The sequence below is a fragment of the Carassius auratus genome, chromosome 26 (genome assembly GCF_003368295.1).
Source record: "Carassius auratus strain Wakin chromosome 26, ASM336829v1, whole genome shotgun sequence".
Taxonomy (NCBI): Eukaryota; Metazoa; Chordata; class Actinopteri; order Cypriniformes; family Cyprinidae; genus Carassius; species Carassius auratus.
In genome coordinates, this window is record NC_039268.1 from 12,938,940 (window position 1) to 12,956,711 (window position 17,772).

The 17,772-nt window shown below is 36.8% G+C and overlaps 1 protein-coding gene across 2 annotated transcripts in view; it reads left to right on the forward strand.

The window, feature by feature from the left end:
- Window positions 1-17,772, forward strand: part of LOC113044355 (vang-like protein 1) — a 109,795-nt gene that overhangs the window by 88,516 nt on the left and 3,507 nt on the right. For both annotated transcript variants that reach the window (XM_026204285.1, XM_026204287.1), the window contains 3 exons: window positions 2,800-2,933; window positions 14,076-14,226; window positions 16,487-16,721. In XM_026204285.1, the coding sequence (XP_026060070.1) occupies window positions 2,800-2,933; window positions 14,076-14,226; window positions 16,487-16,721 (520 nt within the window). The remainder of the gene's footprint in view (window positions 1-2,799; window positions 2,934-14,075; window positions 14,227-16,486; window positions 16,722-17,772) is intronic.

Here is a 17,772-nt window from a genome sequence, read left to right on the forward strand (position 1 = left end):
ATGTTATGTAATAATTAGGGGTGTGCCCGAAGCAGAATACTTTATTTGGAATGGCAAGGATAATGTCTTCAAAAACTGACAAGGAATAATTCTGCCTGAATTCGACTGAAGCGGGCACAGTCTAGTGTTTGCTAGATAACAGTTGAGGGGATCAGCGCAATATTATACACAGACCACTAAAGTCACATAATAAGTGTGTGAAGTGAATGAATGCAAGCTTTATGAATGAAAAGAGCGCAAAACAAACAGAGCATTGCTGTTGCCTCTCTGTGCATCTCTCAGAAATCAGAGCTTGGCAAGAGTAATATCACCTATAATAATACATCATACACATTATATTATTTATATATATTTAAAAAGCAATGATTTTAAACCTCAGGCTATGATATGAAACGAATGAATGGAACAAGCACAGCGCACTCACCAAACAGCTGAGTTGCGCATCTCAGTCTCTCAAAAATCAAACCAGTTCTCTCTCAAGAGCAGTCTAATAATTAGGGGTGCACCGATCAAGATCGGCCGATCGTTATGCGCATCTCGTCAGTAAAGCCGGTTCTCTAATCATTTACATTTACATTTATTCATTTAGCAGACGCTTTTATCCAAAGCGACTTACAGATGAAGACAGTGGAAGCAATCAAAAACAACAAAAAGAGCAATGATATATAAATGCTATAACAAGTCTGTTAGGTTAACAAAGTATACGTAGGATGGGTTTTTAACTAATATAATAAATAAAAAGAAAACATAGAATAAAAAAATAAAAGAATAGAGCAAGCTAGTTAGAGGTCTTTACACATACACACACACATACATATACAATTGCATAATAAATGAAAAGAAAATAGAATACAAAAAGATTAGAAAGGTAGTTAGATTTTTTTAAAGAATAGAATTAGAATAGTGAGTGTTAAAGTTAGAGGGTCAAATAAAGATCGAAGAGATGTGTTTTAAGCCGATTCTTGAAGATGGCTAAGGACTCAGCTGCTCGGATTGAGTTGGGGAGTTCATTCCACCAGGAGGGAACATTTAATTTAAAAGTCCGTAAAAGTGACTCTGTGCTTCTTTGGGATGGCACAATCAAGCGACGTTCACTTGCAGAACGCAAGCTTCTAGAGGGCACATAAGTCTGAAGTAACGAATTTAGGTAAATGGGTGCAGAGCCAGTGGTAGTTTTGTAGGCAAACATCAATGCCTTGAATTTTATGCGAGCAGCTATTGGAAGCCAGTGCAAATTGATAAACAGACGTGTGACGTGTATTCTTTTTGGCTCATCAAAAATTAATCTTGCTGCCGCGTTCTGAATTAATTGTAAAGGTTTGATAGAATTGGCTGGAAGACCTGCCAAGAGAGCATTGCAATAGTCCAGCCTGGACAGAACAAGAGGTTGAACAAGGAGTTGTGCAGCATGTTCCGAAAGAAAGGGCTTGATCTTCTTGATGTTGAATAAAGCAAATCTGCAGGAACGGACAGTTATAGCAATGTGGTCTGAGAAAGTCAGCTGATCATCAATCATAACTCCAAGGCTTCTAGCTGTTTTTGAAGGAGTTATGGTTGATGTGCCTAACTTGATGGTGAAATTGTGATAAAACGATGGGTTTGCTGGAATCACAAGCAGTTCTGTCTTGGCAAGGTTGAGTTGAAGGTGATGGTCCATCATCCAGGAAGAAATGTCAGTTAGACAAGCTGAGATGCGAATAGCTACCGTCGGATCATCAGGATGGAATGAGAGGTAGGTAATCAGTGGTAAATTCCATCAGGTACGTGATTTCACATAGAGCAGCTGTTACCACACAGATCCGCAAATCCAGGTTCATTATCAGTGTTTATTTGCGCAGTTCTCAGTTAACTATGGCTCTGTGAAATCACGCACCTGATGGAATTTACCGCTGATTAGAGAACAGGCTTTACTGACGAGATGCGCATTAATGATCATCCGATCTTGATCGGTGCATCCCTACTAATAATCAACTTAGATACGGATATATCTTCTATTTGGCCTACATGTTTGCATCTTTATATTTTGCTGGCTTGCCTGGCACACGCACATTTGTTTATTGAAGTTCACAAAAAGACTTAAAGAGGTCTGCGTACTGAAAATGTGTGCATTGAATTGATTCAGTCATATTCAAATGATCACTAAACTTTTGTCATGGCATCTCTCTGCTTGCATGATAAATATATTTTTAGTAATTAATAATTATTTTAGTTTAACGGTGATAACTATGAAAAAAAAAAAAAAAAAGATGTACGACATTCTTTCCGAATGATGCAAATACAGATACAAATACTGGCTATTACATGAAAATTTAACGCATAATATCATAATTATGAGTTTTTTTTATTAGAATATGAATTAAGCGTTTATTGATGAAAACCATTTCATGTCTTTTCATTTACAGTAGCATAAACAACGAGTAACTCGAGTATTTTTAAATAAGAAATCAGTAGTCGTGCAACCCCTAGTTGTAACTATATTTTTCATAAAAACATGGTAGTGTTATGAAGTTGTCTTCTATGGGAACGTATAATTCCACATGCAAAATCATTTTAATGATATAAAACCACTATTAATATTGATGCAACACTATTCTTTTTTTTAAGACAGTTATTGAACAAATCTGAATCTACACTGAACTTCTCTCTTTTTTTTTTTTTTTTTGAGAATTGATCTCTGTTTGCATCATTGAGTCATTATTGTCATATTTATCCCTGTAAAGCTGCCTTAAAACAGTTTGTATTGTATAAAGCACTATATAAAAAGGTGACTTGACTTCTTCTGGTCTTATCCACGTGTAGCATCCAGAGGGCAGCAGTGGTTATCCTAGAGAACTACTACAAAGACTTCCCTGTCCATAATCCTGCGATGCTAACAGCTTCAAAGTCCCGCGCTGCCAAACACCTGGCTGGCCTTAAAGTCTATAATGTGGATGGTGAGTTCACAACCACTTATTTCCATTTGCTTAGAAATGTGTTTCTCCTCTCAAATGCTTTTCCAGTTCAGTCATTTTAACTCAGACCTTAGAGCTTTGTTAACTTTGACATGACTGTACCAATTGTACTAAACTGATGTGGTAAATTCGTTGTGGCCACTGTTGTTAACATTTATCTTCTCTGGTTTTGTGTCCCTGTTTAAAAGTCTTTAAAATGAAAATGAAAGCTTACCTTTTGGACAGTAAGTGGATAATTAAACTGTATTGTCCCTTTATTTTGGCCCGGAACACTTTGTTGCTGCGCAGTAATCACTGATGAATGACCAGAGGTTTTTGGGGCACCAAAGTGGAAGTTTTGTCAATATATTTATTTGCTTGTCTGCACCAGTGAAGTCACATATTTCCCTAAAAACTGCACAGAATGCATGTTATTTCAGTTCCCCCAGGTTTCAGATAAGCTACTGTAAGGAGTCACCAATAGCAGCTGATGCTTTAACCCTCTGGAGTCGATTCACTCGTATACTCTACGCGTGATGAAGCATTTTCTCCTGATAACCCTGAAAAGAACTTAAATTACACTTTCAGTTTTGATCCTACAGATAAGAGCAATACTGTACATCAATCGAATCTATAAAGGGTCTACTTTTTTTTTTTTTTTTTTTCAGACATAATAACAACAAAACTTTGTGCATTTATAAAACAAAGATAACAAACAAGGTGTGCTGTCTGCAGCCTTGGTCTGTGGTGATCTTCATTTAGAAACGCGTCATTAAAATGAACCATAACTCAGTGAATACTCAACGAAAAGACATGAGAGAGATATACTGTATATATAGAAAGCTCGACATGTCTACTTTTAAACTAAACAAGTGCTGCCGTAAACAATTCGAAAACTTTATTCTGTGATAAAGTAATCCATATGAAAACTATGCGATGTCCAGTCTTTCACATCTCCCTTCATTATATCTGATGGGACCACGCCCACTTGCTTTTGAGATTATAATGTTTCACTGAAGCGCACGGCTTGAATACGCCCATACAACAGAAAACAATGCAGCGAGACTCTTCAAGTTTTTTTTTTATTTTACTGTTTGCTTCATGGTGAGAGGAATAAGACATAATTCAACCCAAGAAGATGTGATGAGGATTACCTCAGGATTTGAGAATTCCTCAGAAAAAAGAATGAAGTGCTTTATTCAGCAGAGATCATAAACATGAGTAAGTCTCTTTTTATTTATTTATAAACTTGTATTAGGTTTAACATAATGTATAAACATTTTACTACCATAGTTTACTAGTTTTACTAGTTTTTCCAAACTATAATTCCTGAATAAATGTATAATTAAGTGAAACATTATGAAGTTTTAATAACAATATACGCTATACCATACAAAAGCTTGATGTAAATAATATAAATGTAATAAATAAATGTAACCGTAACAAATGTAACAAATATTGCTGTTCTTTCAATTTATCAACAAAAAGAAAACCCTGAAAAAATATTCTCAGCTCTTTTCCACATTAATAATAGTAATAATAATAATAATAATGATACTAATGACAATAAATGTTTTTTTTTTTTTTTTTTTTTTTTTTTTTTTTTTTAGAAAATCAGTTTGTGCCTGGAGCAATGATGCAAAAAAAAAAATCAGCTTTGAAAGTCAGCTTTGATTGTTCTTAATAAACTGTTTAATTGGACTCACAAGTGAATATTACATTATTTTGTGGGATAATTAAATATATTCTAAATAAACTACAAACATAAAAATATATACATTTATTTTGTCCTCACATTCTTTCTTGTAACTCGTCCCTCTCAGTCACAAACCTGACTGAAAGGCTCATTATGCCGCTCATTATGCTGGTCTTTGTCTTCTCAGGTGTAAATCATAATGATATTCATGATAGTTGATGCCTACTCAATAATGACTTTATACAAACAAAAAGTGTCTTAAAAAATTGTAATCAATATATTGTTTTCTGTGAGTAAACAAGATGATTTTCACATCATTTAGAAAGGAAAATTCTACACTACAAGCTCTCAAAACTCTCGGGAACCAATGTTCTGTATGTTTTATGGCCTTATTCAAGTGATTTACAATTTTTTGTTTTTCACTAACCACACATAACTTTATCTTGTACATACATGCTGCTCACATATTATTATAGCCCAGTATGTGCTGATTACAGTGAGATTAGACTTTAGCCATTTAGATGTTTATAAGCAACTGAAAAAGCAAAAATGTCAGGGCATGATAAAACTTCTCCAGGCCCCAATAATACCCTTAGATCTCAGAGGGTAAAAAAGAGTTTGTTTATACATGTCTGCACCTCTACAGCTGGATGTTTAGATGGACTTCACTTTTGTGTGTGACTGTAACAGTTGCATATTTAAATTTCATACTCTGGGAGCCATGAATATAATTAATTTATTGTTTGTAATTTATGCATTTACCTTAGAACCAACTGAAATTTAGTAATCATCCTGGGTCACAAAAAAGTTCCCAAAGTCACCTGTGTGTGTGTGTGTGTCTGTTAGGGGGATCATATGCATCCCATATATGGGACACGTCCCAGCCAGGATTTTAATATTGCCTAAAATATCCAGATTTTGGCTATTTGCACTGTGCAGGTTGATCGTTGTGATACATTCATGAGAGCTATAAAGAGCAGAGCTTTTGAATGCTTTTGAATCGCTTTCACGTGTATGTTTTTTCGTTTGACTTGAAGGATTGTGGCGCAATTTGTTTTTTTTGTTTTTTTCGATGCTTCAAGTCAATTCGAACGATCAAACACGTGCGCATATTTGCATAGCTTTGATCGTTCACTCTAGATCGCACCTTCTCACAAGCAGCCCCACAATTGGTCGATTCTGTACAATACCTGCATGTTATTGGTCAAGCTGCTCTGGATGTTTTAGGCATTATTAAAATCCTGGCTGGGACGTGTCCCGTATGAACGGCACATATGGTCACCCTAGTGTGTGTGTGTGTGTGGGTTTGTGTGTGTGTGTGTATTAGTGCTGTCAAATGATGAATCAAAATTAATCGCATCCAAAATAAAAGTTTTTGTTCACATAATAAATGTGTGTGTGTGTGTGTGTGTATACATAAATACACACACATGCATGTATATATTTAAGAAAAGGTTATGTTTATGGATTAAATATATTATTATATAATATCAATAATATCAATCTAAATGTTAATCATATTATGTAAACAAAAATATTTTTTCTGTATGTGATTAATGGTTTTTTTATTAGTGACAGCACTCGTGTGTGTGTGTGTGTATTGACCGAGACAATCAAATATATATAATTTACCACTCTAACACGATTTGTTCTCCTTTGTGTGATTTTGGCTGCTATGTTTTTAGATGCCCTCTCACACTGGTTTCCAAGAAAAATGCAAAAACTATTTATTTTTTTTGTGTGTGATTTCCAGCACATTTCACTCCATACACTTCCCACACTTCTTTTTGATTTTGATCTGCAAGTCTTCCTGTCTGTCTTGTTGTACTTGACCAGCCACACATTCCAACATGCCCACAAACAATTACATTCTGTCCTGCATTGGAAATGGTTGGGTTGTGGGTAGTTTGCTGGGTTGTTCATGGTAACAAGCATTTAGTGAAACTTCATCCTGCCATCTGACAAATACCGTGACATACCATTCTAACAGTCAGCTGTCATAAAGGGTTTGTCAGTCAGTTAATTTAAAACCATCACAAGTCTGACCCTTGTGGGGTTTCTTGCCAATTGAGTATGTTTGCTTAGCTAACAAGGGCATGAGAACAAGAACAAAAGTGATAAAAGCAAGTAAATAAAGTCAGCAGGATGCACACAGAAGCTCTTCTAATTTTATGTCATCTTTCCTGAGCATATACATTTGCATATCTTCTGTATTTCCACTGGTTCTGTCCAGCTCAAAAAATCCTGAGTCTCCAGAGATCCTTCTCCTACCTCCTATAAAGTCAGCCAGTTCATCAGCCACACTGCTGGTACCCTCCACCTCTTTGGATCTTATTTCATTTACTCCACCATGCTGCATGGATGGACCTTGGTTTTTCCGGTCTCTATTTTCGTCCTGGCAAAAGGATCCTCTGGACTTTACCTCAACCTCCCACCCGTCAGCTCCACCGCGCTCCATCAGTCCTCACAGTCTGCTGTGCTCCTCCTCTTCTCCAGTTCTACAATGGTCCTCACACCCGCCGATTCTGCTCCAGTCTGCCAAGCATGCGCTTGTTTCTATCTCGGTCCTGTGAGTCTGTAGTGCTGCCTCAGCCTTCCAGGCCTCCAGTATCACCTCAGGTTTCAGTCTCCTAAGCTCAGCCTGGGACCCAACCTCCATCATCTTTGTTTCATCCATTGTCCCCCTGGTTTCATCAGCCAAGTTGCTACCATGGCTCCTGTTTCCTGGGTATTCCAGATATTATTAAAAATGGTTCTGTTTGGATTCTCATTGTGCACTTATTTACACCCACCATGATCAAATAATAATGCTGTATACAAACATTCATTTTTGCTTTTGAAAATAAACAAAAAGTTTTTATTGTATGGGTCTTAAGTAGTTAGCTTATCTCCTTCAATTTCAGAGATGAGTAGAGAAACAGATGAGTTCTGAACCTCATCACTTATTCACCATCCAGCCCACTATCAACATACATTGACAGCAGCTCCTGGTAGACTAAGATTCTGCTGCATATTTATTACAGGCATAAAATATAATCTTTGAAGTTTCCATAGATGAATATGGAAACAGACTTTTGACACCTAGTCTCAAGAGGGGCTGGATTTGAATACCTTAAAGGGGGTGAAATGCTATTTCATGCATACTGAGTTTTTTACACTGTTAAAGAGTTGGATTCCCATGCTGAACATTGACAAAGTTTAAAAAATTAAGTTGTATGTTTGAACCTTCCGGTTTGTCACAAGTTTCGGAAAGTTTTTTTCGAGTATGGGTCTGTGTGACGTTAGATGGAGCGGAATTTCCTTATATGGATCCTAAGGGCACTTCTTCTGGAAGAGCACGCGCGCACCCGTAGAGCAGAGCAGAGACATTCACTGATCAGAGCGAGAGAGCGAAATGTCACCAAAGGGACCAGTGGATGGAGTTTATTTTTACAGAGCATCAACGGAGTTGTGCAAGTGTTTTTGTTTGTTCCCTGCATTTCGAAGATGCTTGTTTTACAAACAAGGCCCAGTTTGACGCCGGATTTGCATATCGTTTATTACTTAAGGATAATGCAGTCCCAACGAAAAAGGGTCACGATCATGTGTTGGAACCGCAGGCGGTGAGTAAAACTGCTTCAAAAATCTCTGTGTTGTTAACTTCGCTATCGGCGCTTAAGCATATCAAGTAAACAACATGCGATGTATGGTATTTAATACATTTGTTTAGCTGGCCACATAATGCATTTCAAGACATAAGTATAACCGGTTCTATTTCTTGGCAGCAAACGTTTTCCGCCTCAAAACTGCACTTCCCACATGTAAACCTAAAAAAAAAAATGACAAAGTGGAACTTTGTCATTTTCCAAAACCGCTAAGCAAATATATACAGTTTAAATAACTTACATACCACATAGAGACGTCCTGCTGTGGTCGTTGCTGCTGCTGCTCTTGTTCAATTTCAGCCTCGGGATCTGATTCTGGATCATTAATGTACGGCTGAATCTGATTGTTAGCCATGGTTTGTTTTGGATGATGGTTTTTTCCTCACGGCAATGTCATGGTTTTTTTTCCTCACGCTCTCAACGCAAAAGCTTACGCACACTTGTGATTCTTTAGCTCCGCCCACACATCACGCCTCCAGCCGCTCGTGTTTTTTCCGGAAAAAATCGGTAGAGACTATCTTTCTCTTATAAATTTAATAAAACTAAACTTTTTGGATATATGGAGGACGCAGTACTGCTCTATAGGTATTCAAGATTAACAGGAGATTGAGTGAAAATGAGTATTTCTCCCCCCCCCTTTAAGAATACTGAGTAAGGTGAAGGAATTTTTAAGGCGTCATTCATCCAAAAATGAAATTTGTGTCATATTTATTTATCCTTATGTCATACCAAATCCACATGACATTCTTCTGTGGAATACAAAATAAGTTTAATGGTAGCATTTTTTTCCATGCAGTTACAAAGCTTTCAAGCTTTAACAAGTACACAAAAGTTATTTAAAGTAATCCATGCAACTCTTTTCTTTGAAAGTAGTATGAAAGATTTATGTGCGGAACAAACTGAAATTGTTAATTCATTCACACCAGTTTTGTGAATCAAAACCATCTCAAAAGCATTTATTATAAAAAAAAAAAAAAAAAAAAAAAGATTTAACATGTCACTGACTTGATGCCAGACATGAAAACTGGCCATATATTACAAGCCAAAACATATTTTCAGTCAGCTGGATTGGTAAATGTCAATAAAGCACAGTCTGCACTTATCAATACTGACACAAACCTTGTTACTCTCTATAGCCGCGTTTCCACCGCAGGAACTTTACCCAGGAACTAGGGACTTGGTCCGGTACTTGGTGTGTTTCCACCGCAGGAACCAGGAACTAAATAAAAGTTCTGGGTAAAAAAATGCCCCCCAGAAAGTCCCTGCTGGCGAGGTGGTACTTTTTTAAAGTTCCGGAACTTTCGGGGGCGGGACTTTGGCGCTAAACATGCTGATTGGTTGAGTTCACGCAGCATTGGTTGAGTTCAACCACCATTTATTCGGATCAACATTTTCAAAATATTACTGTTATTGTGTCATGAAATGTAATTTTAAAAGTATTTCAGGCGAGAATGTAGTTGTTTGAAACTCAAATCTGTTGTTTATTTATAAAGACAGCGCCTATTTAAAAATGTGTTTCGCCGATCTCGTAGACGGTGAGCTCCACTCGATCAGCGGGAGCTCAGTCCTCATGTATCCGCAGAGAGCAGCCTCTCCTGGGATAGACCTTCTGATATGCGCCGCTGGCTCTGATGTGTCTTTAGTGGTTAAAACATAACATATAATTCAGCTGCGGGGTAAATCTAACAGGTTTTCTTTGGTCTGTATTCAATTTATTTATCTATATGTAAAAATGAAAATAAAAAGGCAAGTCTATATAATATTTATTTCATTGTAATGGCTGTATATAACGTTACACTTATCCCTGAACTAAGTACATTTCTGCAGCTGTTATTATGTTTAAATGAAAATGAAAGGAGGCAGTGGTATTTTATATCCTATTTCGTTTTATTGTAAATATACTGAGGGGAAAATTGCAGTAGCCAAAGCGATCTGAGTTCACGCAGCATTGGTTGAGTTCAACCACCATTTATTCGGATAATTTTCAAATATTACTGTTATTGTGTCATGAAATGTAATTTTAAAAGTATTTCAGGCGAGAATGTAGTTGTTTAAAACTCAAATCTATGGTTTATTTATAAAGACAGCGCCTATTTAAAAATGTGTTTCGCCGATCTCGTAGACGGTGAGCTCCACTCAATCAGCGGGAGCTCAGTCCTCTTGTATCCGCAGAGAGCAGCCTCTCCTGGGATAGACCTTCTGATATGCGCCGCTGGCTCTGATGTGTCTTTAGTGGTTAAACATAAAATATAATTCAGCTGCGGGGTAAATCTAACAGGTTTTCTTTGGTCTGTATTCAATTTATCTATATGTTAAAATGAAAATAAAAAAGGCAAGTCTATATAATATTTCTTTCATTGTAATGGCTGCATATACACATTTCCCTGACCTAAGTACATTTCTGCAGTTGTTATTATGTTTAAATGAAAACGAAAGGAGGCAGTGGTATTTGATATCATATTTCGTTTTATTGTAAATATACAGTAGGGAAAATTGCAGTAGCCAAGACGAGCTGACTGAAGTTATCAAGTATCATATATATATATATATATATATATATATATATATATATATATATATATATATATAGTATATAGTTACGCTGCTGTTTATAGATTTACCGGACTTGCGTAGTTGCTGACATCACACTCCCCAATCGAATGCACAAAGTCTGAACTAACTACCGAGGATGCACGTCCAAAATCAGCGTACTTTTTTTTTATTTTTTTTAATTAGAGGTACTTTGTATTGAGAAACGCGTGCAGACCTACGTCACCAGTCATTTGCCTAATCTACCCGGTACTTTACACCGCGGTGGAAACGCAGAAAGCAACAGGTCTGGGGGGAAAAAAGTTCCTGGGAAAAAAAGTTCCTGGTAAAAATGTTCCGGGTAATTTCGGTGGAAACGCGGCATATCACTATTTCCAGAATCAGTGCACTGAAAAAAAGTTCAATGACCATGTAATTTATTTAAAGTGCGTTTTTATATTGTACTAACCAAAAATAATGGTTTCTGGTTTAAGCTTGTTTTGTTAGTTTTGGCTGAAAGCAAATAACATTTCTTATAGAACATAATTTAAACAATTTTGTTTAACGGGGTCGTATGATGCGATTTTTCAATTTTTCCTTTTCTTTAGTGTGCAATGTAGCTATTTGTGCATGTACTGTATAAGATCTGCAGTTACAATGCTCGAAGTCTCCCACAAAAGGATTTATTCTTTCTAAAAGAAAAGGGTGAATTTGACCGGGCTAAAATGCCTCATTCAAACATACCCCCACATCTACGTCGATGTGGAAATTTTAGCATAATGCTGGCCAAATGTTCATTGCAAAGAAAGAGGGTGTGGTTTCAGGAACCACAGTAGTGTTGATGCAGCAATGTCAGGGAGAAGCTGGTTGGATCAGAAAACTTAGGCAGGTGACTTGCTTCCTCGTTGCCGTATCAGGCAATGACTTTGCAGGCAGCCTTTTTCCACGAAGGCACCTCATGAAACTGATTTTGTACAGGCTTCTGAGGCAGAGTAATGGTTTAATGATCTACAGCAAAATATAGTGAGCATTGGTGATAACTAAGTGGATATTTCATTATTGCAAAACATACATAAAAAGTAGAAAATGTTGACCAAAAACATGCATTTTCACACAATCTGACCACTGACAGCGACTTTCAGACACCATCTTTATTTTCTGGCTTAACTGTCATAGAATGGAATGCACAGGATTGTGAGATATCAAAGGCAGTGAAAGGATACATGCTGCCTTCAAAATCAGCCAGATGAAGGCATCTCAGGAGACAGGAACTGAAGCTAACATTGAATTCAGACGTGCCTTGATGCCTTTTTTTCAGTTTTCTATTGCAGCAGTTGTTTCTATACGAAAGCAAATGTACTTTATTTGGCCTTCCGAAAGTAGATGCAATGAGGTATCATTGGTTAAGATTTATTTACAACAGAACAGCTCAACCCAGATTTTTGAATTTGTGAAACACATTTTATGGATGACAGTTTTGTGAACCTTTCTTAGTGGTTTAAGTATTTGCTATTGACTGTGCAAAAGTGGAGTTTTGCGCCCTGTAGAATATTGCATTGTGTGTTCATGTGAAAGAGAGACAGGGTCACATCCAGTGCTTGAAGTGTATATATAAAATTTTGCCTTTAGAGTACCTGCACTTTTTTGTGCATACCAACACTTCTGACATGTCACTATATAAATCACACTACCCAGGCGGGATTACCTTTCATTTTGACCAATCACGTGAATGAATGCAAGCGGAGTGTGTGGGGCTGTCAGGGTAGGTGTATTATACAGGGGAGTAGAATAATAATTAATTTTTGATTACTAATTTGAGTCAGTATTTTATACCGAAAATGAAAATTATACTAATACTTAAAATGAAAAGAAGCAGGCTTTTGCGATCACATAATTTAAAACCAGTAAACTCCTGGAAAGGCCAAGGATCCAGTAAATTAATTCAAACAGTAAGTTCAGACCAGCGCTAATGCGGGGAAAGACCGACGATTGTGGGGAGAATAGTGACTTATGTTCAAATGTCAGAAATGTTTTTCTTTTCAGCATGTATTTGGCTTAAAAGCAAGAGTATTTTATAATGAGCAGATATTATGGCCACAGATTTAGTGATTCTGAATGGATCCGTAAAGGCAGCTGATTTAGTGGTCTTTGGCATCTCTCTGTGGTACTGTTTGGTATCGCAACTTGACTTGTGCTAATTTGGCTCAACATTTCATTATAATCAGTGATGGTCTTTACACCATAGATACATATACATATCTATGGTCTACACTGAATGCGGCATAGCACAACATGACAAATCCTCGACAGAAAACAGCTATTTTTCTATTTATGATGTATTGACAAGTATAAAATTATTTTCTAGACAGACTTTAGCTGTTTCGGCGTAGACACAGTGTTACTCTCCTATCTAGAAGAAACAAAACAACCTCGGCGTCCGATTTTTGAAAAATCACCTTTTTTTTTTAATCATGGCTTGTGTATGAACTACATACACAATTGTAGTTGATGAACTACAATAATGTACAGTATTTGAAATATAATGTTTTTTGAACATTAAAGCGTCTACATATTCTGTTATAGCATCATGTGACCCCTTTAAATATAAATTTTACTTGACACCAGAGTGTTGATGTGAACAAGAAGAAATTCACGTTACTATATTGGGCAAGAGTAAAAGATGACTTAATTTTTAGGTGACCTATTCTTTTTAAATTTCATGCAGTATATCTCAGTTGTTTCTCTCATTACCCTTTTTTTTGGATCCTAATCTCATCTATTATGATGAGTTAAGTTGGACCCACTATACACACCTCTACACAGTACACACTTCTCATACAGACTACATGGTTTGGCTTAAATCTATTAAACTGGCACCACCGGGTGAGAACAAAGCCTTGAAATGAATCAAGTATAACTATTATTGTCTTTTGTGGAGCTGCTCCACATCTGAATCACATCTTGCAACACTGACACTGTTTTTGAACTGTGCTGAATCAACATTGAACTAACAAAAGCGATTGATGCCTTTTGTAAAATTCACAAATTCACTGTTATTGATTTGAACTGAATTAACACTAAACTGACTTGTTCTGAGTAATGACACTGTTAGCTTTTAGAGCTGCTTTACAGCAGGTTCCATAGTTGAGTTTCCATTCTGCTATTTTTCTTGTTCATCACTGTGAAGCTGCTTTGACACAATCTGTCAATGTAAAAATCACTATCAAGGTGAATTGACTAAACAATTTCAATGCATGTGTGTCCCATCATGATCAGGTCCAGGAGGGAATAATGCAGCTGCTGGTATAGCCCAGTCTCAGTCTCGAGCAATGATTGCTGCTGCTGCCCGCCGCAGAGACAGCAGTCATAACGACCTCTACTACGAAGAGGCAGAGCATGAGAGACGTGTCCGCAAACGCAAGGCTAGGTGAGACAACATTAGTGTAGAGATTTAGAAAGACATTTGGCAAATAATTTTACTTATAAAGAATAAATGATGAAAAGTTGGAGAGATAAGCTTAAAGACTTGCAATATGCTTTTTTTTAAACTGTGATAATGCCTGCTTATGATATTTATCATGAATGAATCAAGATAGAAATAGATTATCAGCATGAAATGGGATCATTTCTAATAGTGATTAAGTGATTAAATCAGACAAAAGATTGCATTTCTCAGTCTCTAATGCAGAGGTTCTCATATGTTTGGTGACCCTGCTTTTTAAAGTAGCAGAGCAATACATTTTTGTCCTCCCATTTGAATCTGACACATAAGATGTGAGTTTACGTAAGTACATATACTGTATATTGTCAACACTGTAGATTGAAGGTATGGTTCACCCAAAAATGAAAATGAAAATTCTTTCATTAATTACTCACCCTCATGTCATTGCAAGACCTCATCTTCAGAACACAAATTAAGATATTTTGATGAATATCGAGGCGCAGCTGACACAGAACAGCGAACATTGTTTAGGTTCAGTGGATACTCTCTAAAAGAGAGCGACAGAGTGACACAGAGGAGACAAATTGTTGAATAAAGTTGTTATTTTTTATTTCCTAGTGCACAAAAAGTAATCTCGTAGCATCATAAATTTACAGTTGAACGACTGATGTCACAAGGACTATTTTAATGATGTCCTTGCTAGGGCTGTGTATCACCAGCAAAGTCACGATATGATGCGTATTACAATATAGGACTACACTTAACCTCAGTAGAATTTAGTAAAACAGCTGTATATGAAACACTGCATACTTTAAGGCCAGTGCTAACTATAAGCAGTTGACCTCTGCAATATGAAGGGCCTCCATAACTGTACCACAGTACAATATAGGTAATGGCATATGTTTAATGTTTACATTGGGCACCAGGTACAACATTCTGATTGTTTGTATTTAGCTTTTAAGCCCATAAATAATAATTTACTCATTCTAATAAATGTATATTTTAATTTACTCATATTAATATATATAAAAAAATTATCTTTGCGCAAATGAATGCACTCTACTTTATAAAAATAAAGTGAAGAGTTCTAAGCTAATGCACTGTCTTCTGTATCTTATTCACACACACGCTCAGTCACTCACACAGATCACGCTTTGCGTGCAATCAGACATTCGGGAACAAACTTTTTAGCTTTTTATAAACCATAAATAGCTTAATTGCTCAAGAGCTACATTATCTTTCTCAACATGTAGCTGGTAACATTGTTTCCAAAGGAATTAAAGCCACAGCTTCAATGTTAATAGAGAAATGTGGCAAAACAGAGGTAATTTATACGTGCACAGCCTCTCTCCTCTCGTTCTCTCTCTCTCGTGTAAATAAAAACTTGAAGAATTACAATGTTCTGAGAATAGAATATTGAAGTGAGATCGCTAAACTGTAAGCGAACAGGTGTTTTCAGAAAGCAAGCGTGATTATAGTGGAAGGAGAGCGCGTGCACAGGGTTGGCAAAGATAGGTAACACGCTTAACAGATATTTCCGTATTGCTAAATGTTTCGGGGATAACATCTCTTTATATCAGGCAACCCCGATTGTGTTCCTCTGCGGCCAGATTAAACCTTGTTTAGACTATATTAGACTCTATTCATTATTTTTTAGAAACCTTGCACTTTTCCACTCAATTTTAAACTGTGTTCTTGTATCCAAATTAAGCACTGTCCACTGCTGTGCACATGCCACAATTTCGTATTGTAAAATCTCTGTGATAATACATCGTCATAACGATATTTTGAACACAGCACTTGTCCTTGCTACATTTCTGGACCTTGACTGTGGTAGTATGCTTGCTGTCTATGGGAGGGTCCGAGATCTCATTCACCAAAAAAATCTTAATCTGTGTTTCAAAGATGAACGGAGATCTTACTGGTTTGAAATGACATGAGGGTGTGTAATTAATGACAGAATTTTTGGGTGAACTATCCCTTTAAATGTGAACATAATTTCAGTACTACACAAAAAAAATTGATGTAGGATTTACTTTGCAAACTTTTTAATTCAGAAATAGTAAATTTGATAAATAATTGCATAGAAACACAACTTTTTTTTATACACTGTACTTAGTCTAAGTCTGTATTCCCCAGTTTACAGTGCCTCACACTTTGGGAATCACTGCTCTAGACAACAACAGATTATGAAACTGAACTAGAGAAACTTGAGACTGTGTGACGACACACTTTTCTTTGTCAGGCTGGTGGTGGCAGTCGAGGAGGCATTTACACACATTCGTCGCATGCAAGAGGAGGAAAAGAAAAAGGCACCTGGTGATGTGATGGACCCACGTGAAGCAGCTCAAGCCATCTTCCCTTCCATGGCCAGAGCACTGCAGAAATACCTCCGTACCACCAGACAACAGCACCTCCACAGCATGGAGAGCATACAGCAGCACTTAGCTTTCTGCATCACAAACAACATGACACCCAAGGTAAGGCCACTGACAGTAAGAATCCCAGCCAGGTCTTTTTTTTATCACAAAATAATCCCAGGGTGATCATGAATAATCTTAAAGGGGTTCATTTCACAATAAAGATTGGCAGCATATGGAGATTGGAAGGCAGCCAGACATTTCTGAATCCAATGATAATGTCATATACTGTCGGCTTAGATGCTTTCATCTGATTGATTTTTGAAGGCAGCATTAATGTATCCTTCTCTGCTATTGATATACCACAATCCTGCACGTACTTTTCTGTGACAGTTGAGCTTAAAAATAAAGATGGTGCCTGAGAATTGTCACCAAACCTATACTGTTTTGTTTAAAAATCATTCAACTATAATGCTGCCTCTAAAATCTAAGGTACCTCCATGTGCAAACACTGCCTGCAAATTCAATGTCTAATAGGGCAGCGAGGGAACAATTCAACTTTCTAAGCTTTTAGATGCAGCTGTAAACATAAACGGGGCTTAAAGTTCTCCAGCACCATGCTGGAGTGTGATGTTTGGCTGCAGGAAAAAGTCATCCTACATTTAAAAACACTTGTTGATATCACGTTCAAGTTCATGAGTTCGCCTACTAATGTATGAGAGGAACACCGCTTTCACTCTCAACCAAACTAACATTACTAGCCAGTCAGAAGTTTTGCTCTTATAATAACGAGATGCGCATTAGCTGATAAATGGAAAATAAGCCTGGGTCTCAAGCGTGAAACATTAAATAAGCTGCGAGGCGCAAAAGGCAAAGATCTAGTGTCATGTTTACATAGAAAAACTATTTAAAAAAAAAAAAAAAAGCAGTGGAGGTTTGTAAACCGTAATCACGTAATTTCCATAAGAATGATATGATTACCAGAACGATTTTCCGGGATTTTTGAAAAGGTCCTGACCTCTAAACAGTAATTTACCAGTAAATACTGTATGTGTGAGAGGGGCTAAAGTCCTCTGCATATTTGGTGAGTGTGTGTTGCTTATGTTCATCTGGGAAAACTCACTTGAAAGTCCTGGAATTGTATTTTGCAATATCTGTACAAACCCTGTTT